This window comes from Trichosurus vulpecula, chromosome 3, assembly GCF_011100635.1.
Source record: "Trichosurus vulpecula isolate mTriVul1 chromosome 3, mTriVul1.pri, whole genome shotgun sequence".
In the NCBI taxonomy this organism is placed as follows: Eukaryota; Metazoa; Chordata; class Mammalia; order Diprotodontia; family Phalangeridae; genus Trichosurus; species Trichosurus vulpecula.
The window spans coordinates 428,222,093-428,244,859 of NC_050575.1; the positions used below are offsets into that span (position 1 = coordinate 428,222,093).

At 43.8% G+C, this 22,767-nt stretch overlaps 1 protein-coding gene across 1 annotated transcript in view; it reads left to right on the plus strand.

The window, feature by feature from the left end:
- The window catches only part of EBF2 (EBF transcription factor 2), a 202,334-nt gene that overhangs the window by 140,521 nt on the left and 39,046 nt on the right, over window positions 1-22,767 (plus strand). The window contains 4 exon segments of the mRNA XM_036750741.1: window positions 9,449-9,485; window positions 9,488-9,565; window positions 13,458-13,588; window positions 14,815-14,941. Coding sequence (XP_036606636.1) covers window positions 9,449-9,485; window positions 9,488-9,565; window positions 13,458-13,588; window positions 14,815-14,941 — 373 coding nt within the window.

Consider the following 22,767-nt stretch of genomic DNA (forward strand, 5'->3'; position numbering starts at 1 on the left):
CTTAAGAGCTCTAGGGGCGGCGCAGGGGATAGAACACGGGACCTGGAGTCAGGAGGACCTGAGTTCCAATTCAGCTCAGACACTTACTAGCTGTGTGATCCTTGGCAAGTCGCTTAGCCCCAATTGCCTCCCCCCACCCCCAAAAAGAACTGTCTTCCTCAGCTTTCCCACCTATAAAATGGGCGTTAGTAATAGCTCCTGTCTCCCAGGGTTGTTGTGAATATCAATATAAAGTGCTTAGCATAGAACTTCGTACATGGTGAGCACTATGACGTCATTATTATGATTATTTATCATTATTATTACACCCTGGGAGGTCAGTACTGCTATTATTTCTATATTACAGATAAGGACACTGAGGCAGACAGCAGTTATGGGCCTTGCCTGGGGTCACCTAGCTAGTAAGTGTCTGAGGCCAGCTTTGAATATCTGTAGTGCCTACCTTGCAGTCTCGAATAAGATCATATAAGTAAGCGCTTTATGTACCTTGAAACACGTATAAATGTCCTTTATTATTACCCAGTGACAAGCGGCACCTCTTGTCTCTTTGAGGTCATTGTTTATCTAACACGTTACAAAAGTGCCTTCCTAAAAGGAGTCAGCGTCACTAGCTTTCACCAGAAATAAGTCCACCAAGACACTCCTGGCCAAGGCAGCTCACTGGTTTGGGAGGTCAACATGACCTAATCTCGCCTGTCATTAAGCGCACCTCAGGGCTCACCTCCTCAATGGTACCTTCTCCGCTTGTTCAGTGACGCCATTGATATCTTTTCCCTCTGACTGGTAGAATGTGAATTTCTCAAGGACAGAGACTGTTTGTAGATACGTTTAAGTCGATGAGCATTATTAAACACCGACTGTGTGCCAGATCCGAGGGTACAGTCAGTCAATAAATATTTATTAGGTATCTACTGTGGGCTAGGCACTGTGCTAAGTCAGATACGGAGGATAAAACCAACTGTCTGTGTGACCCTGGTCAAGTGGCTTGACCTCTCTGCTTCTTCATTGCTCTGGGACTCAGTTTCTTCTGCTGCAAAGTTAGGAGTTAGACTAGAGGACTTCTGAGGCCCCTTCCCATTCTAGATCACAAGTGCTTGATTCTTCTCAGGCCCCTTGATGGTCACTCTGGGATCCCCAGGCCTGTCTTGACTTTCCCTCCTTCCATGAGTAGAAAATGGCCTTCCTGCTCCCTACCCCAGCCATCTTTCTTTGGCAAAATTGGAATAATGGGTGTTTAAGGAGAAACACCTCATAGATTCAATTTCCAACAGATGTAAAATGTCGTAAATGGTGCCCTGACTCACCCCACCCTGGGTGTCATTGAAGGTCTATTTAGAGCCTATCTGCAAATGTGTGCTGCTCACCTCGTTCATAAGTGGGTCTGGGGGGCATTCATGATGCCATGTCACTGGAAGTGCCCCTTGTGGGGGCCCACTCAGCACCCTTGCCTTGGAGAGGCAGAGTGTATCTGACAGGACAAAACTGGTGTGAGTGTTACAAACAATTTTATTGATATATTTTACTTTCATGTATCTACATTTCTCAGTGTAGCTCCACCTACCCCAAGAGCCAACCCTTATAACAAAGAACAAGCTAAGAAAGAAAAGGACAATTCAGTAAAATTAACTAAGATATTAAATATTATATGCAATGTTCCACACCCATGGGCCCCCATCTCAATTCTTTCTTTTTCTCTTTCTTTCTCTCTTCCTCCCTCCCTTCCTTCCTTCCTTCCTTCCCCTCCTTCCTTCCTTCCCTCCTTCCCTCCTTCCTTCCTTTCTTCCCTTCCTTCCTTCCTTCCTTCCTTCCACAAGAGATTCGATCTCTAGGGGGAAAGCTTCAAGCCAATGTATTTCTTCTCTAGGAATCAGATTCAGGCCTTTCAAAGAAGGGTACTTTGTCATTCTATTTTTCACTATTCCTTCTTTTGCTCCTTGTCCTTCCCTCTGGCAACAACAGCAAGTACAATGGGCATTTATTAAGCATCTACTGTATGCCAGGCCTTGGGCTTAACTTCTGAGGATAAAGAGACCAAAAGCAATGGTCCTGACATTGGACTGAGCTCGCCTAGATATTGATGCAAAATAATAGGAGACAATTTTTTGGTGTTTTTGGAGGAGGAGAAATTAGATTCTATCAGAAACATTGGACATGACCCAAGAGCCACCTGCTGAGTATAAGGAAAGTCAATTCAACAGCCATTTACCAAGGGGCCGCTTTGGGCTGGACACTGCACTAAGTGCTGGGGGTACAAAGAAAGTCCCCTCCCCCAATGTCCTCTGAAACTTAGTTTTAGATTATTGTCTAGAGCACCAAGAAGTTAATTCACTAGCCCAGGGAGGCAGGACTCACACCCAGATTTTCTTGCCTTTCTTCTCACTAGACGATGGCTTCCTCTTAGGCAGGTTGAGAGCAGAGCAGAAAGTAGAATGGGTCAGGCAAACCTCCCCGTTACCCCTTCCTCCCCCTCCCCCCCATTTAAAGAGCGACTGTGTGGAGGCTCCAATCTGACCCATGACCATTTAAGATTGAGGTGCGAAGGTTAGCCAAGGGTGGGGACCAAGCAGGCTTGATAACGGTCCCCATACCGCATGACATCCATCTTCTGGTGGGCTAAAGAAACAATCCCTCTATTGAAATATTACTCCTATGGAGAGACTAACAGATGTGTCCACCCAAGGGGCAACTCCCACGGTGGACTTTTATGAGCAGGAAAAAGCTCTTTACAACTCAGCCCCTGCTTTGGATAAATTATTGGTGTGGGGGTAGGCGAGGCCTTTGGGTGATTAAAGGAAAACATGACTTTAGAATGCCGACCTTGGTTTCTGGGCCATTTTCTCAGGTTGCCGATGTAGGTACAGATTTTGATTGTCATGTTTTTTTGGACGTTTTTCCCAGGACAGGAGTATAGGGGAAGGGATGCCAACCCTGTCCTTAGGTTTCTGTTTCAATGTAATTAATGACCACAAGAAATGGTCCATCCTGGAAATGGGCGATTCCAGCTTGGGCTGCTTCTCTTATCTAAGACTGGGCGCTGGTCAAATAGTAGAGAAGATATCCAGGCAGGCCAAGAAATACAAAAAAGGGAAAATATTGGCTTTCTCTTCAGAAACCTCCCTAACATGAAATGAGAACCAAGGGAGTGTGATTTCTTTTACTGAGAATCTGGGCATAAACCCGCAAAGGTACTTCAGGTTGCATAATTCCCTCGTGAGAAGTATTCATCATTTGTTGTTGTCCTTGTGGCTTAAGTTAGAATTTATACTTCTTGGAGAAATTATTGCTGATTGGGCAAGATCGATTACGAGGCAGTGTGGAACCCTGAGGGATGTGCTGGACCTTGGGTTAGGGGACCTGGCTTGAATTCGGGCTCACCACTGACTTTGGGAATCACTCAAGCTTTCTGTGCCTCACTTTTCTCATCTATAAAATAAAAATTGAGCCTTCTAGCACCTGGGGGAAAGCGTTCCTTTGGGAATCGGGGGGCTTGGGGTCTAGTCTCAGCTCTGCCACTGACTTGATGTATAGCCTCGGGCAACTCACGTCTCTGGGCCTTATTTTCCTCATTGGTAAACTGAGGTTGGGCTTGATGGTTTCTATCCAGCCCTGAGAATGTGCATCAGTGTCAATCAAACCATGGACATCTGGGCCCCTGGTTTTGGGGAGGTGATGTCATTAGGGAGGTAATACAGAAAATACTCCTGCACAGGAGGGGACAGAGAACATTGTAGGATGGTGGGAGGTCATTCCTTCAACATGTTCATATTCATTAAACACTGACTTGGTGCTAGGCTCCATCGAGAACTTATTAAGCACCTACTATGTGCTATGCACTAGGAATGCAAAGACAAAACTTTCACTCCATAGGAAAGGTACTTTTTCGTGGGCATTCCTCCCTATCTTTGGGCTAAGCAGAGGGCATTTTACTTGCAGATACTCCAACTGAGACCTTGTTTCCTATCCAATGTTTTTAATAAAAATAATAATAATAATAATAGCAATGGGCATTGACATAGCTCTTTAAAGTTTGCAAAGCACTTTATGGACATTATCTCAGTTGAACGTTATAACGATTCTGAGGTAGTGCCACAGGTACTGTCTTTTCTAGATGAAGAAACTGAGCCTCAAAAAGATGTAACTTGGTGAGGGTCACACAGGTTGTAATATGAGAGGTGGAGTTCGATCTCAGGTTTTTGCCTGGCTCCAGCTTCAGCACTCTACTGACCGTTGACCCTAGCCTTGGGCTTCCTCAATATCTGTTCCTTTTCAAAGAAATCCCAGCTCAGGAGGCCAAGTGGTCTCGGTGCCAATGTGACCAGCAGAACTGGCCGGGATGCCTACAATGGTTAACAAGGTAATGGTGAGGAACGGTGACCTTGATTTGTTAGCTAAGATGTAAAGATTTTTGAAGGTCAAAGGTGTCCGTGTGTAGTGTTTTGGAGTCTAACTGTGTCTGACCCCCTAACATTAAGCTGCTGTGGCCTGTACTTTGGGAGAGTGAAGCAAACCAGGGGGAAAGAGGGAAGGGGGAGAGAACAGGAAATGGAGTGAGGTGTTTCAGGAAGTTGTCAGGAGCTGACTGATTGATTCCAGATGGGACGGGTCAGCCTCCATGACCCAGGAAATACTCACTAGGGGAAGAAGTTGGCTAGTGGAAGGGGAAGGCCTGGGAGCGGAGAAAGGCAGGAATGTTCAGTCCACTTCCTTTAGTCTTAAAACATTCAGAGTTTGGTTGGGGTGTTTTTCTTTTTTCTTTTTTTTTTAAACTCTTCTGCATAAACTAATTTCATTGTTGTCATCCTTAATCAGGCAAGATTGAGAGGAGTTCCATTTGGAACTTTGAAGGCAACAAATGTATCTTCTCCTCAATAAGGAAACTTCCCCTTCCCTAGACGCCATGAATTTCATTCTGGGTACCCCTGCATGGGTATGTTCCCACATTTATTCAGGATATTTTCAATTCTGTATTCAGAATTTTATGAATGAAATCTTTTCTCTGGTGCAGCTTGGGTTCAACTGGTGGGTATCTTTTATTCCAGATATTTTCCGATTCCAAATCAGGAAACGTGGTTGGAAAAGGTTTCCTTTTGTTTTGTTTTTGGTAAGATGAGGCAGATTATTTGAAATCAAGACTATAGGGAAAATCCAGCATGTATGGTCACTGGACTCATATTTCAAGATTTTTAAAATGTTAAAAATGCAGCCTTAATCATCTAAGTCTGTGTATGTATGTGTGTGTGTACATATATATAAAGTATATATATAAAATATGGCATATAGATTGTATTTATCCTATAAAATAACAATATATGTGATATACATATAGATAATGATTTACATTTGGATATAGTTTAAAATCTTGTCGTAAATATTTCTGACACTGAAATAACTCAGGTCAATTCCCTCGCTGCCCTAGTAGGCCTTTGCTAGCCAGCAAGAGATGAAAATTTATTTCCATGGTTAATAGAAAATAATGAAGTGCGTCTGAACCACTGGGGTGTGTCATGTGGGGAAACGCTCACTTTGGACCTGAGGCTGCCTCCACCCAAAGGGACGATGATGAAATCCACTGGCACCTGGAACCCACCACCCTCTGCGGCGAGAATGCATGAGAAAGACGGACATCGAGGATGACGCTGAGAGGAACCTCGGGGAATGAATTAGCGAGGACTCAGCGAGGGCATTCCTAATATCCACGTAATCCTCCCTGGACGGGGCAAGGTCTCTCCTAAGTGAGCCCAGCACAGTTTATCAACGATTAAAGCCCAAAATTCCCACTCATTTTTTCCCATTGAGGGGGGGAGTTCCTGGAGCACGACAGTCACATCTTTGAATCTTCACCCACCCCCCGATTTGCAATAAGACTTGTTTCATCTCCTTTCCCTTCCCTTCTCCCCCTCTCATTAAAACACGCATGGCTATTACATTCTGAGGGTAAAAATGTACAGTGCTGATCACCGTCAACTTTCACATTTATCTTCATGTGATAGCTCCTGTCTGCTTTGGAGGCAGGGTTTCCCCCTTTGGCTATAATGAGGCCTTGGGCTTTGCTGAGCCCCATCCTGATAACATTGTGAGCTGCTAGACGATGAATGTCCGTGTCTTTGCGGCCCCCACCCTCGTGATATTAAATTTGGGGAGAGGATTTTCGCCAGACACAGACATGTTATGGGAGAGCAATTGGAAACAGACCGAACCTAACTATGATTGGTGCAACTCTCAACTCATGCCTAGCTTACAGGGCTGGGTGATAGACATCTAAATGGCAAGGATTTTTCTTCCGCATTAGCTTTCATGTCTTAGGCTATTAGTGACCGGGTTTTTGTTGGCAGAGTCCTCACAACTGAGGGCTCAAAACATGGAGAAAACAAACTTTTCAAATGACCATTTATTTGCTAATCATGGCTAGTCCTCCATAAAGATAGAGGACTGCTATTTGGGGTGAATGGAATGTTGGTCATGGATAATGGAGAGAGAAGGCAGAGCAACTCAGCTCTTAATTTGCTTCTTTTTCTCTGCCAAGGAAAATGAACTTCAGTTTAGAAAGTCATTCAGCAAACAACAAACAAGCACGGTGTTAAGATCTAGTGATGCAAAGAATGGCAAAAAATAGTTCCTGCTCTCAAGTAGCTTATAGGCTAATGGGAAAGAACATGGACATAATTAGGTACCTATAAGATATATCTATCTGTCTATCTGTCTGTCTGTCTCTATCTCTATCTCCAACTCATTCTTTCCATCTATCTAGATATATCTATTTCTATCTCTACTCTATCTATCCAATAAATTGGAGGTACTCTTAAAATGTTTATTAATTGATTGGTTGATTAAGAGGGAAGGCACTAAATGAAGTGGGGGTAAGCAGGAAAGGGTTCCTGCAGAATGTGGGGTTTGAGCTGAAAAGACAAGAAAAATTGGCTAAAGATAGCCAGTATGAGGAAGGAGGAGACAGTAAGGGAGGACCCCATCTTTGGTTTTGAAAGAAAGGACCAAGACATTGTCTGGGCCTCTGGCGGTGGTGTTTGAAGATCCTGGAAAAACGGGAGCAGTGCTGCAGGATTTGGGGAGGACGAGCGTTGTTCCGGTTTTCAAAGGGAAGAGAATCGAGAACATAGACAGAACGTAGGCCAGTGAGCTTGCTTGGAATTGCTGGCAGAATTCTCCAATGTGCTATTAAAGAAATGGTTAGTGAACCTTTAGAAAGAAAAGCGGCCGGTCGCAGAGTCACCGTGCCAATCATGCGGGCAATGTGTAGGGCCCGGTTGGGAATAGGAAAAGCTTCTCATTTTATTCTACCATTTCCGTGATAGAATGGGGATGGTGAAGGTGAGCAAAACATTCTCTGAACCTATGCGCTCTGGGTGCTCATGAGCAATATTTTAAAAACAGATGCTAGCTAATAAATCATCATTACGCTTCTGGAAGGTAGAAGAGGGAGGCAGCCTGTTTCGGGATAGGGAGAGTGGGATTTAGAGTCAAGCACCCCATTCTGAATCCTGGCTCTTCTTACCATGTAACTGGGTATTTCATCTCTTCGGGACTCAGTTTCCTCATCTATAAAGTGAGAAAGTTGGGCTAGGTGATATTGAAGGTCTCACTTGACATTATGATCCTAGAGTCCCTGGTGACTGCCCTCTCTCCACAGATTGGGAAGAGAAGGCATGGGAACATTCCAGCAAGGTGTAGCCTGCAAAGGCAGGGAGGGGCCAAAAGGGTACAACTCTCCAGTCTTAACCCACTTTGGCTAACTAGTCCCTACGTACCTGTAACCTGAGTATGTGCTCAACTGTTCCCACCATATCTTTAAGATGAAGAGTAATTTTTTTTATTGATTCTGAAACAAGAAGTGGGCTTGTACCTGGGATGTTCCTACTTCCTACTTCCCCTACCCTAGGGATCCATTCAGTAATTCTCAGCTTTCTTGACCACTGTGGGGGTGGGGGCGAAGGAATCTCATTGATCTTCCTCTGCTGAGCTCCTTCATGTTCCAGTTCAGTATATAATTATCAACTGCCTTGTATTATGTTCTTAATGGCTTCATCTCATTTATTCTTCATTCCCTGAGTGGATATATGCTTATTGAAGGCAGGGATCATGTCTGACAGAATCATAACTAGCTAATTTTTTTGTGCTCCTGAAAAGTGCCCTTAAATGAACTTTTTAAAGAAAAAATCATTGGTGTGTGTATGTGTGTGAGATCCCAAAGCACCATTCTATGGAGGGAAACAGACACCCTGGCTAGGACACACTAAGATGTCTTCTGGGGAAAGCTGTTGTGGGCTGGAGGAGTAAGGTGAGGACAGAAATGAGGTAGGGGTAGCCCACCATCTGATAAGTCTTTATACTTACTAATACTTGCACTACAGAGTCCCAAAAGTCTCAGTGTAGATTTAAGCTCTCGAAGCTTAACACGATTAGATTTATTTAAATATCAAAGTTTAAAACTGCATCAAGACCTTTGGGATTAAGTGCCAAGCTCAGTAGCTTCTATACAGCTGAAGGATTCACTAGGAGCGCTCTTGGCACCCTGAACATTTGAGTACCCTGAGACAAAGCCACAGTTGCCTTAGACTAGTTGTGGGTCTGAAATCTTATACTTCTTCTAACTCTACCTAGACTCACACAGTGCTGAGCACATTATAGGACCTCAGTGACTACTGATTGATTGATTTGTGTCAACAAATCTGATTACCATTAACATACTCACCTTTGTCTCTTGCTCAGGACAGACACTAAATATCTTGATACTCAAATCTGGCATTCCCACCAAGAGGGATGAGCTGTATACTGCAATTCAAATCAGCCTCAGTTAGTTCATTTCATTCCAGCTTAATTCAATTGGCTAAGATTCTATTTAATGCAACAATAATAGTAATAATATATGTCTATATTAATTAGAATAATAATTAATAAAATATTTCTATAACATCTTAAAGTTTGCGAATCACTTTATATACATTTTCTCATTTGATTCTCACAACAACCCAGAGAAACAGGTGCTGTTATTATTAACACCTCCCCCTATTTTACAGATGAGAAACTGAGGTAGAGAGCAATTAGTGACTTGCCCAGGATCACATAGCTAGTAAACATCTGAGGCTGGATTTGAACTCAAATCTTCTTGACTTCAGTGCTCTGTCCACTATTATGCCTCTTGTTTACAGACAACAGCCAATCTGATCTTCTCAACCACCTTTGAGGTAGAGAGATGTTACTGCCATGATTATCCCATTTCACAGATGAGGGCTGAGAATCAAAGAAGTTTGCTAATTGACCCAAAGTCATGCGACCATTAAGTGTCTGAAGTGGGATGCACACCTCTTCCTTCCTTGGTTCCATGCTTAGTTCTCTCCTTTTCTACCAGCTCAACCAAAAATGGGGCTCTGCCTAATGTATTACTTCATAAGAAGGTCAACACTGAAATTATGGTTTTTTTTTTTTGTTGCAGGTGGTGCTATCAACAACCGTGAATGTGGATGGACATGTGTGGCTGTTTCTGACAACATGTTTGTTCATAACAATTCTAAGCATGGGCGGAGAGCAAGGAGGCTGGACCCGTCTGAAGGTTAGGACTGACTAGGTGGAACTGACTAGAAAAGTGAAATTTGCCTCAGGTTCTCTCGATCCATTTCACATGGGCTCCTTTGGAGGGTGGTGGGAATCCTGCACAAAGCTGCGTGTGGTTTTACAAAGTTCGTAATGCTGATTTTCTCTCATAGAACAGACATACACACTCACACACACACATACACCATCAAATGCCAGTTACCATTCCTTCCATCTTATTTTTTTCTTTCTTTTTTCCTTTGGTAGACTGCATTTTCAGGCAAACTAAGCAAAGTGACATCTTAGTTAAACATTCCTATGCCAGGCATGTATGAAGAAATGTCAGTTGTTCCCTTAAACAAATTGTGGGCAAAACATAACAATATGCAGGATGAAACTGACACTAATTGATTTTTGTTTGCTTGGCCAAGGAGGAATCGTGGTTGGTTTGGGGGTGATTTTCAGAGTGCATTAAGGCAATTAAAAATATCTGCAACTGCTAAGGTTCAAGTTGTCAAAAAAAAAGCCAGTGAAATACATTGATTAAGATAACCCACAAACTCCGCTAAACCCCAGCTCACCTCTTCTTCTTCCCACCTCCACCCCACTCACCAGTGTAAGAGGAGATGAATTTCGAGTGTTCAGGGAATGGCCAAGCTGGATTATTATTTCATTATGCTACTTTTCTGCCCCCACCCTTTTAAAAATGTGTCCTATATCAGCTTGAAGAAGAATTAATGAACTGGAAGAAAATGATTGAATCAGTAAAGAATTTGGAGCATGTTAATTCTCCCCCAGCGGTCTCTGAAAGGGGAGAAGAAAATCCCAGTATTCCGAGCTCGGAACCCATCCAGTTTCCCCTGACTGATGGATGTGATTGACTGGCTGCTCAAAGTAGGGCCGTGTTTTTTTGGAGTCTGCCAAAGTTCTCCTCCACCTTTGACCCTGTCAACGTTGGAATGGAGTGATGAATTGACTTTAGTTATGGCCTGGAAACCATCTTGGGTTCCTGATGGGATGTAAAGTCCAGAGGCCTTGAACACATGGAAGAGGATAAAAACACAATTCATCCCGTAAAGTTAGGAAAATGATTAGAAATTGTCTCTTGATAGACTCCGAAAAACAAATTTCCAGTCTTGCATAGAGTGCTTTTTTCCCCTTCCTCTCTAGAAGAGTAATCAGCCTTGTAAATCTTAACACGTCCCTCTGGTAGGCTGGGGTGTGGTTTTTGTGTTTATTTAACACTTTTTTCCAGTGCGATCAACTTATAAAAATATATTAACAACAACAGCAGAGTTTTTAAGAAACTCTGGATGAAACTAGAATTAAAACATCCCTGAGCTTGAGGAGAACTTGGAGCTCATCTGGTCCGTCCAGTTCATTTTACAGATGGGGAAACCAAGGCCCAGAGAGGGAAACACTTGTCTATGGTGTAAGCAGCCAAGATGTGAATGAAGCCACTCTAAGTTTACATTCAGTGCCCTTTCTGTGATGTTGGCCATATTCCTTGCATCAAGCTAGAATCCCTTCTACCATGTATATAACACATGATAATTCAACCTCTGCTTATATACCTTGAAAAATAAGAGCTTACTACCCTCTAGGACAGGTCATTACCAGTTTTAATTGTCATTTGAAGGTGAAATGCACAATTAAAACAAACCTAATCACTAATAAATCATTCTTTTTAGTAATCCCAAATATTCCAGTCTATATTTTCAGTTCTGTCTCCTGGGGCTAAGTGGCCTTGAGACCTTAGCATCCCAGAGCTGGAGGGTACTTCAGCTGGGGTCAGTGTGATTGCTCTTCCATGTAATAGCCCTTTAAAACTACCCCTCCTGTTCTAGTCTCATTGCAGCTTGCTCAGCCCTCCAATGTTGCAAATCAACAAACATTTATTTAGCACTCACTGTTTGCCCAGCACTGTAGTCAGCACTGGGATTCAAAGAAAGGCAAAAGATAGTCCTTGACTTCAAAAAGGTCTAATGGAGGAGACAACTTAGGCACAACAATGTACGGACAAACTCCACACAGGATCAGTTGGAGAAAAGCAGTAGAGGGGAGGTACTCACATGAAAGGGATGGACAAAGGCTTCCTTTAGGAGGTGAGATTTTCACTGAGACTTGAAGGCAGCTGGGGAAGCCAAGAGGTGGAGAGGAGGGAGAATATTCCAAATATGGGGGGAAGCCTGTGAAAATGCTCTGCGTTAGGATATAGAATGGCGTGTTCGAGTGATAGCAAGAAAATTGAGGCCCAAAGAGGCTAGGAGACCTTGGATCAAAGATCCTCAGAGCCCATCTAGTCTAATCCATTCATTTTACAGATGAGGAAACCGAGGCCTTAGAGACGAAGCTACTTACCCAAGGTCACAGAGATAGTAAATAGCAGAGCTTGGATTCAAACCCAGATCCCTGGACTCCTCAAACAGTACCTTTCCCACTGTACAGCAGTATCTCACATGTTCCCCCGGAGCATTTTCTTTGCTTTGTATAATAATCCTCAGTTCTTTCAACCATGCCTCATATGCTATCATTGAGTCCCTTCATATTCTGGCCACCATCTACTGAGGGTGCTCCAGGTTTTCCTGTCCTTCTCAAAATTGATCCCAAAATGCACCCAATGGTCTAGATCGGGTCTGACTGAGATGGAAGATGTGGGGCTCTGACCTCCCTCATTTTACCTTTCCATGCAGTGTGGCCAACTTCATCCTACCTTCATAGACTTCGAGCTGGAAGAGGCTTTAGAGACCCATTAGTGTAACCCCCACCCCCATTTTACACATGAATAAACTGAGACCCAGAGCGATTAAGCAAGGTTTTGTGGCAACAATTCAGCTAGCAGCTGCTGTGGGGGTGAAAGACCAACACAAATCCAACAACAAGAATGCTGCAAGCACAGGTTCTTTTGATCTGCTTTACTAAGGAAAGTGGCGTTAAGGGGGTTAACATTTTATTTCAATACATCATACAAATACCATTCACTTAGTTCAGGGGAAAAAAGCCAGCACGCTGAACTTCAGAGCAAATACAAACAAATTACAAACATCGACAGAAAGATCTTGTCTGATTCAAATCTCAATGCATAGTTACCATGGTTTAACAAAGTCCCAACATCTGGGTTTACAAGCTGGGAGGCTCTTAACTACAGCTGCCCAGAGTCTCCACATCAACACATCTCCAAGAGTGAGAGCCCCCAGTAAATAGCTCTGTCCTCTCTAGCCATCATCAAACCAAGGGACCAGAACTTGGAATCCTACTATTGGCTCTGGTCTTGGCAACTCACCTTAGGACCTTGAGGGCTTCACGCCCACATAGGCTTAAGCACCTAGTAGATAGGGCTTTGGGTCTGCGGTTTAGCACCTAGTAAGGCTCAGTCAAAGACACCCAACTTAATTGATATTACAGGTGTCCAAAATCTCACAGGAAGTAAGTATAAGAGCTTGGGTTTGAATCTAAGCCTGCTAATTGCTAATAGGTACCATCTACATGGCTCTTTAGGGTTTTCAAAGCACTTTAAAGGTATTATCTTGTTTGAACCATACACCAAACCTGCAAGGTAGGGGCTGTTATTATTCCCTTTTGACAGATGAGGAAACTGAGACTGGCAACAATTCAGTAATAAATTGCCAGAGGTCACATGGCTAGGAGGTATCAATGTGAGGACTTGAACTCAGGATTTCCTGACTGCAACGTTAGCATTCTAACTAAACATTGCACAGCTTAGCCACCAAATCCATCAGTCTTTCCTTTATTCCACATTGCCTCGTTGTTAGATTATAATGACATGGAACAAACTGGTAGCCAATTAGTGTGGGCAAGAAGGCATTGCTTGGAAATCCTTCAGCTCTAGAAGAGGTCCTGATTGGCAAGAAGAGAAGGAATGAATCTAATTTCTGGTTCTGTCTCCATAGCTACACCCTGCATCAAAGCTATCAGCCCCAGTGAAGGTTGGACCACCGGTGGGGCCATGGTGATCATCATAGGGGACAATTTCTTTGATGGACTCCAAGTTGTATTTGGGACCATGCTTGTATGGAGTGAGGTAGGCAGAGACAATCTCTTTGTCCAGTCTTGATCGGTTCTAGAGCTTGGTCCCAGTCATCCAGATTGTGTCGAGCATTTAGATACCACATTAGGAATTGAGGATGCATAGAGCTATAATCCAGTAGTGAAACAAGTCAAATGGGTGCAAAAGATTGAGGACACTGATGGGTTAGCTTCTCTTAAGTGCCACATTAGTGATAAAGACAGCAAGAATCAAGCCATTAATTAATCAAGAAGCTCTGAGTAAGCACTGACTCTTCCAGGAATTGTACTAGGAGCTGGGGACCCAAAGACATAATAAGTCATGAGATTCAGACATCAGAGTGACCTTAGAGATCATCTAGCCCCCAGTTTACAGGTGAGGAAACTGAGGCTTGGAAGAAACAGGGGTTCAGTGGTTTGTCCAAGCTCATGTAGGTGGTGAGTGCTCAAGACAGAATCTGAACAAGTCTATCACTTCATAGCTTGGTGTCATCCTGCCCTGTGTCACCTACACCCTGTGACATTCCAGGGACAGAAAGATGGCTGTAGACTGGAACAGCTGGGAAAACCATCGTAGGGGTTAGAACTGAACTGGGCAGTAGGAGAAGGGGAGGATTGAGGAAAGCAGAGAAGAAAGAAGCAGGCATTAAAGAAAGGGAAAATGAGGTGAGCTGAGGCATGAAGGTAAGAATGTGCAGAATGTGTTCAGAAAACATTTCTGAAAATTCAAAGAACATTAACTAGGGCAGGGTGTCAAGGGCTATGCTCTCAGGCTACTATAATTTAGTAGGCACTGACTATACTTGGACTTTAGCAGCTGAGGAAAAATCGTGAGCATAGGACTCTACCAAGCAAGAACAATTGCTCTTGTGGTGACCTCTCCCCTCTCCCCACCTGAAGCAGCTGAATTTGTTTTCCAAGTTGATTTTATTCATTCATTCAATTCAACAAATATTTATTAAGTGCCTACTATGTGCCAGGCACTATGCTAAGCACTGGGGATAGAAGTAGACAAAAACAAAACAAAACAAAAGCAAAAAGCAATCCCTGCCCTTTGAAGACATTTTTCCTAAAGCCTGCCCCGAGACAATGTTTGCTTTTTGCTCCAGGTGTTAAATGGCTAGTTACCACTCCCCAAACCTTGTGGCTGGAGGAGAGGGAGGGTCAATGTTGCACGGGGGTGGGAGACAGTCCTTCATCTCTTTTTTCCCCACTATTTTTTCTCACTTGTTTCTTCTCTAGCTGATAACACCTCATGCCATCAGAGTCCAGACTCCCCCTCGGCACATCCCTGGAGTGGTGGAAGTGACATTATCATATAAGTCTAAACAATTCTGCAAAGGGGCCCCAGGAAGGTTCATTTACACAGGTAAGCGCACATGCTTTTGTTCCTAATGAGACCTTCTCTCTGCCCTATTGCATTTTCTAAGTCATCTGTAAAATGGGGCTAATAATACCTGTGAAGACCAAGTGAAAGAAGATCTGCCAAGGGTTTTGAAAACCATGAGGCACTGTGGAAATGTCAGCCCCTCTACCTGCTGTGAAGATTGTTGGATCTTATGCCAAATCCTGGCCTAGGTGATAGATTTTCTTCCTTTTCATTGGGCCCTGTGATTTCATTAGTGGAGGGAACACCCAGTGAGGAAATCTGCTCTATTAATGCAGATCAAATACTTGCCTTCTCAATTGACAGCAGTGGTTAAGCCACTTTCCAAAGTGACACAGTCAGGATGAGTCAGAGGCAAGACTTAAGCCCAGATGTTTCTTGACTTGACTATGACACATTCCCAAACAGGAAAGTGGTAACTCAGTTCTAACTCGGGCCAGTTCATTTCAACAAATTTCAACAGATCTTTATCAAGCATCTGGTATAGTAGAAAGAGCCCTGGCTCTGGAGTCAGGGGATCTGGATTCAAATCCAACCACTGACCCTTACAAGTTGTGTGATTTTGGGCAAGGACCTCCATTTCCTTGGGCCTCCTTTTCCTCATCTATAAAGTGAGGGACTTGGATTAGATGGTGTCTGATTTTAGGTCTGTGGTGATCCTATGATGTTAGGACCAACACTGTGTGATTGGTGCTGGATAGAAAAATGGGCATATTGTAAATGGTTCGGGAGAAATCACAACCTCTTTTTTCTTTGGGTTTGTTCATCTGGGGTGCAGAGTCCTGTAGGAAGATCTTGGGGCTATGCTGTAACAACAGCACAGAATGGAGGAGACCTTGGCTTAACCATCTAACCCAGCACATTAGGTCAAAGGAATCCTCATGTCCTCCGGAGAGGTCTTTAGGCAGAGGCTGGATGATTGTTTGTTGGGGATGTTGGGTGGGCTCTTCTTTGTCATGAGATCTTGGACTTATGACTTCTGAAGTCTATTCTATGATTCTTTCTTTTCTTTTTTTCTTTTTTTTTTTGGAGGGCGGGAAGGCAAGGCAATTGGGGTTAAGTGACTTGTCCAAGGTCATACAGCTAGTAAGTGTGTCAAGTGTCTGAGGTCGGATTTGAACTCAGGTCCTCCTGACTCCAGGGCTGGTGCTCTACTCACTGTGCCACCTAGCTGCCCCCTATTCTATGATTCTATGAAATAAATCTGTTTTGAAGAGGATTCTTGCCAGGTATGGATTGGACTACCTGGCTCTGAAGTCTCCTCTAACTTTGAGAATCTACTATTCCATAAGCCACCACCTTGGATGGGAGTTCAAAATGACTTGTCTTATACAGAATCCAACTCTGTAGGGGATACCATAGCAAGTTTTGGGGATAGTTGCAATTATCAACCATTAACTCAAATATTTGTTGAGTACCTCAAACCCTTCAGGTCCAAGAAGAGAGAAACAAAATGAACAAAGGTATTAATCGACCCCTGGACAAGAATTTATTAATCACCTACTACATACCAGACACTCTGCGAAGCTCCAAGGATACAATGGCAAAAACAAAAGTCTGTTTTCTTGGGGGAGACAACAAGTATATGTAGTGGTATGTTCCAAATGGGTGCAAGATGATGGGGAAGCAGTAAGAAGGTCTCATGTAGACGAAGGTGGTGCTTGAGCTGAGGACTGAAGAAACTGGGGAGTCTATGAGGCAGAGGTGAGGGGATTGTATTCCACTGTTGAGAACTGCCAAAGCAAAGGGAAGGTAATGGGAAATAGAGTTCTGTGAATGAGGAACAGTATAAGGGCCAAATGGACTGGCCCATAGAGTCTATGATGATGAACATATGGTGTCTTAGGAGGTGGCGGGTTCGCCCTGCCACTTGGAAATCTTCCTGAATAGGCTGGATGAACATTTGTTGCATATACTCTATTTTGTGTATTGGCTGGACTAAGTGGCCACTGAGGTCCCTACTGCCAACTCTCGAATTCTGTGATTCTGTGAACAGTATGTCATAAGGATGCTAGGAAGGGTCGGTCATGTGTATTCCAGTACGAAAGTATGCTGGACATAGAAAGTATGTGCTGGGAAGAAGGGCAGTGGGAATTTTGTTGGGTAGATAGGTAGGACAGACCCAGATTATGGAGGGACTAGAGTAGAGCTGGAAGAAACTTTAGAAATCATTTTAGTTCAATCTCCTCATTTTACAGATATGGAAACTGATGCCCAGAGGAATTGATGGAATCTATGTATTCAACATTAGGGAGCTTTGGTGGCTTCTGGATCAGGGGAATGCCATTAAAATTGTGTTTTCTGAGGTTGAATCTTGGAGTGGTCCAGAGGTTGTGTTGGAGGGGGAGGGTCATTGGAGGCAGGAAGATTAGGTGCAAAGCTAGCTACCCTTTGAAATGAAAGGAAAAGAAAAAAAAATGATAGATAAAAGGGAAGAATTTCACAAGTTGGGAAATGTACCAGGCTCCTGATATTTTTTTTCAAAGATATTGCACGTGTCCTGAGGGCATTTATTCCTTTCTCCTTTCCAACTCATCGGTGTCCAGTGGTTACCTAGAGTGAGACTTTTTGCCTTTGTATTCGGAGCCCAATATCATTTTAGAGATTTACAAATGTAAAGGTACGTGCTGTTTTTCTCTAGTGTAGAATAAAAGCTTCCAAAGGGCAGAAGCTGTTGGATTTTTGTATCTATGTCCTCCATCGCCTAGCACAGTGCTTGGCACAGAGTAAGTGCTTAATAAATGCTGGCTGGGTTGGATTGAATTGAAAGAAAAAAAATGTAGTCTGAGTATAGAAGAAAGAATGTTAGCTTGCACGGAATCAGGGGATATTGGACACAATAAGCACAGAACTCTTCTTGAATTAGATTGAACAGTCCTAGGTCTCTAGGCTCTGCCACTAATTAGCTGTGTGATCATGGGTAAGTCACTTCCCTGGGACACTCCTTCCTCATTTATTAAATGGTGGTGGTGGTTGGGGGGAGGGGGGAGATCTCCAAGGCCTCCTCCAGCTTTAAAACTTTTATGATTCCATGAAATAGACACAGACAGTCTAGGAAACCTTCCATCTGGCTTTAATATCTGACTCGACATTCTTGGACATGACCTGTGTTTGAGTGGAGATGCAGGTCTAGGAAAAGGTCTGCGTAGCCACGGTCGTGTTACGGATAATGTTTGGCTCCTCACGTTTTTAAGATGGGAAGAGGTGACAGAGATATTTAGGGGTGGTGATAGAATAACAAGGCAGCTTTGTGGCTCATAAATGGGCCCTGAAGGTGCTTCCAAGAGAGAAGTAAGCGCCAGTGACATTTTGAACATCGTCGGCGTAAGTAACAACAGCAACAAGGCTTGGTATTTGTACATTGGGTTCAGCTTGGCAGAGTTCTTTACTTAGGTTGGATCACTTGATTCTCATTATGACCCTGAGAGGTAGGTGCTATTCTTATCCCTATTTTACACATGAGGAAACCGAGGCACGGGCAGGGCAAGCGACTTGCCCAGGGTCACAGAGCTTGTAAGTTTCTGAATAAGACTCCAACTCAGGTCCTCCCGACTCCGAGCACTCCATCCGCTCGACCCCCTAAATGGTTAAGTGTGTAGTCTCCCAGGGGGGCTAATTTGAAAGAGATGAAACTGTTTTGGATGAATAACTGCTAGTGTATTCACTCGTTCGTTTGTTCATTCCTTCAATAATCAATGCAAAAACATCTTGATTCTGGTTGTGAAAGTGCTGGCATTGGAGCCTGCTTTTCAGTCGCATCTCTGGCTCATACTGACTGGGTGACCCTGGGGGGGTGGGGGGTCATTTACACCTCTCCATGCAGGAGTCTAAGTTGCAGAATAGTTGCAGTTTTGATCGGTAAAAGGAGTGCCCTATATCTCTCAAATCACAGGTCCAGTCTCTATTCTCATCCCTATTACATCCTGTTCATTTAATAACGTGAATTTCTCATGGCTCCTCAGTGTGGCTGATTATCAGCTGCCCTCACTCTCCACAGCTGTTTCTCCAATGCAGAATTGAGGAGGGGGTGAGAAGAAAAGCACAGACTCCCCAGGAATACATGAATGGATCAACGACCAGAGGTCGGGTGGCAGTAAGGGAGATTAATGCAGGGTGGGAGTAATCCATTAATCTCCCTCAGCCCAAACTCCCTCCCCCACCCCTCCAGCAGGGTCCATTCATGTGTTCTTGGGGAGTCTGTGCTTTTTTTCCTCACTCCTTCCCCCAACTCTGCACTGGGGAGATAATAACTCTCTAAGGCTAGGAATGGCAGAGAAGGTAATGACCTGAAATGATAGAGCGAATTTCTTCACTTGGGATTTCCATATACCACAGGGTCAGTCTCTATTTCTGAGGGACACAAAACCAAACCTGGGTCCTCGCTAGTTCTTGTGCTGGTTGTGTTTACACTTCTTGCACCCCCTCCCCAGTCAAATAAAATTCTTTTTCCATAATTCAGTACTGCCTTGGCTAATGTCTGTAGAGGCACAAAGTGTTTAAGCGTTCTCATCACTAGCAACATCATTACCGCTACCATTCTACATCACACCAAAACTATGGTGTTGTCATAGTGTAATACATTTTTAGCTGTAACTTCATCTAGTCCAAGACTCCTAGAAGACAGAATCGTGGGATTTTAGAATTGGAAGTAATGTTGGTGTCTGGTGAACTTGAGCCTGAAAAAGGCAGTTATTTGTAGAAAGATGTTTCTGACTGGAAGGCCATTTTCTGGCCCCAAACTCATTTAGTTTATGATAGATTCAGTATGCGTGTGTGTAGGGTGTGGTGGGCTGTGGTAGTAAGGAAGGACAGGAATTAAATAGCAAGAGGGAAGCCCAAGCTCTCTTCCAGAGGACAGCATTAGCAAGTAAAACACAAAACCCAAACCACCCAGGGAGGGGCATCAGGACAGCTCTGGAGCCTAGTAACACTAGCCAGAAACTTTCACCTTGAGGTTGCTGGATCAAATGTAACCCAGTTTAGTGGAGCTGGGAAACAGAAACCATCTGGGGATGGTCCCAGGCCCCTTGGGAAGTGAATTGGTGGTCTTGAGTCCCTTCCCACTGAGCAAATTGCCACTTGACAAGGAGAACTAATTGGTAACCCAGTAGGGAAGCTCAGTCCAATGGCTGGACATGGAATGAGATGGAATGTTCCCTGGAAATGTCTGGAAGGGCTGTCTCTGGTGTCAGACCTGAGCCCAATCCCATGCTGGTCTGTCACATCCTGGCCTCGTTTCCTGCAGAGCCAGTGGACAAAGGGATCTCCTCTTTCCAGCTTGACTGGCTTCCTGAGACCAGGACTTCTGTAGGAACCTTCTGCTGACCTAGGTCAGATTAGGGCCTCGAATGTATTGAATCAGATAGTCCTAGAGTAAAATGGGAAGAGTTGGGAGGGAACTGGGAATAATGTGCGAGGAGCAGTGGGGTGCCATGGAGAAAGGGTTGGATATGGTGTCAGGAGAGACCTGGGTTTGAATCCTGCCTCTGACACTGGATTGTAACCAAGGGCAAGTCACTTAGTTCCATGCCTCCTACTGCTTACCAGTGAAATGGGGAGAATCCTACCTAGAGTGCCAGCCTCCTGGACTCACGAAGGTCATGGTACAACCACAGGTTATGATGGCTCTACCAAGCCAATAAGCCTTTATTAGTCAATGAACAAGTACTTTGCATGTGTCAGGGACACACAAAAAATGAAGAAAAAAGGGTATTAGCTTTCAAGGAATTTCTAGAGGTTGGGGGTGAACACAGTATATAAACAGAGAGGTCAATACAAGATAATTGAGGAGGGAGAGGCTTGAGTAAGGGGCCAATAGGAGTATTGTGGGGCTCATTTAAAGTAACGTGTACAAAGTGCTTTGTAAACCTTAAAGTTTTATATAACCTGAGCTGTTATTCCTGATGGAGGCACCAAACATGGCTATTTGAAGTGCTCAGATCCCTTACTATAGAAAGAATCTCACAAGTCCCTGATCATCACCTCTTCAGGGATGGATTTTATCAGCCCTTGGTGCCTTCCCACTGAGGTTCCTGCCCCTCTCTTAATATCAGGGTCCCCTGTGGGAGGAAGATTTACAGTGTCCAAACAAATATGGCCACGGGAGGGCAACCAAGATGGCGGGAAGACCGGAAGACTCATATAAAAAACTGAGGTGGGAATTGTCGAGATGGATTTGCCCCTGAGGCCAGGAAAAAACTGCCTACCCATTAGAGCCGTCCAAAATGGGATGGCCTGCCTCTGGAGGTGGTCTATTCTCCCTCATTGGGTGGCTTTATGAGCCCTCGCCAGAGCTGTTGAAGAGGGGATTCTTCAGCTATGGGTTGGATTAGGTGGTCATTAAGGATCTAATCCAGTGGAAAAGTGAGGTTTTTTGCCCTTCTTTGCATGCTCAGAACTTAGCCCAGTGTGTGACACATAGTCAGCACTTAAGAAATATTTGTTGACTGACTAGTAAATGCTAGATTTGGAGTCAGAGGACTTGTGACCAAAACCTATCCCTTCTCTTATTCAGTTTTCTTACCAGCTTAATGAGGGGGTTGACCTAGATGACGTTTCAGGTCCCTTCAAACTGCCCATCTGTTTCTATGATACTTTGGAGCCCTCATAAGCTCTGACAATCCTTATTCTGACACCCATTCTCGCAGATGAATCTCATGGACCCAGATCTTGCTAGCAGGTTTCCAGTTGAGTATTAATAGAATCATTTAGCCTTAAATAGCTTTTAGGAAGGGGTTTGCTAAGATGGTAGAGTGGAGCTAGGCAGTTCCCTCAAACAGCCCATCTAATATCTGGGACACACTTTCTTACAAGTACCTAGAAAGCCCATGGTAAGGTAGGCCCAAGTTTAGAGGGCACAGTGACAAAGGAGTAACCCATAGGTCCTAGTCTCTGAAAGTTCTTTTCTCCCATTCATGGGATGATCCAAAAGTTCCCCATAAGTGGAGGCAATCTGTGTGGGGTCTGTCCTTAGCTTACAATGCAGACGTTGCTGCTAGCTGGTCAGGGACACCCATAGGATACTGATGGGAAAATAGGAAGTCTAAAACCTTTTGGACCCTTTGAGGTTCATGAGGGCTTCCTCTGGCCAAATATATATATTTGTATATATATTATATATGTATATTGTATATATATTATATATACACATATATACATACATATATACATACATATATTTATTAACAGATATATTAAAATATTTATATTTTTGGTTGGGGAGGGAATACAGGAGAGGATATTTGGCCGAGGCCAAACTTGAGGCCTCCCTCTCCCCTCCCCCCAAGGTGGTTCTTCCTTACCCATGTGCAGGAAAGCCACACTTGCTCCAGTTTCTGGAATTCTATCCCTTTCTCAACTTGTTTGAGAATTTATAGATGATCCCTGGGGTATGGCCAAGTTTCCTCCATCTATCCAAACACGATTCCAGTTCAAAAGGCCTTTTAGCACTTAGTCTAAGGTCTGTGAGTGATTAATTGATTAAGACGTGTTCCCACCAAGTTAAGGTATCAAGGCTAAAATGGGGCAGGGTGGTTTTGACCCCATCCTTACACTGTAGACCTCCCCACGTCTCACTTTTCTCAGCTGTGAAATGAGGGTGTTGGACTCTAGATTGCCTCAAAGGCTTCTTCCACCTCTAAAGCTGCGAGCCTTAAAACTCTGAGGTTCTGTGACTGTAATTCTGATCATCATTAAGGCACTGGGGATTATCAACCAAATATGTAAGCTCATTTAGCTCATAGAACTGTACAGTTAGAGTTAGAAGAGACATTAGAGATCATTGAGCGCAACACTGTTATAGATTCAGA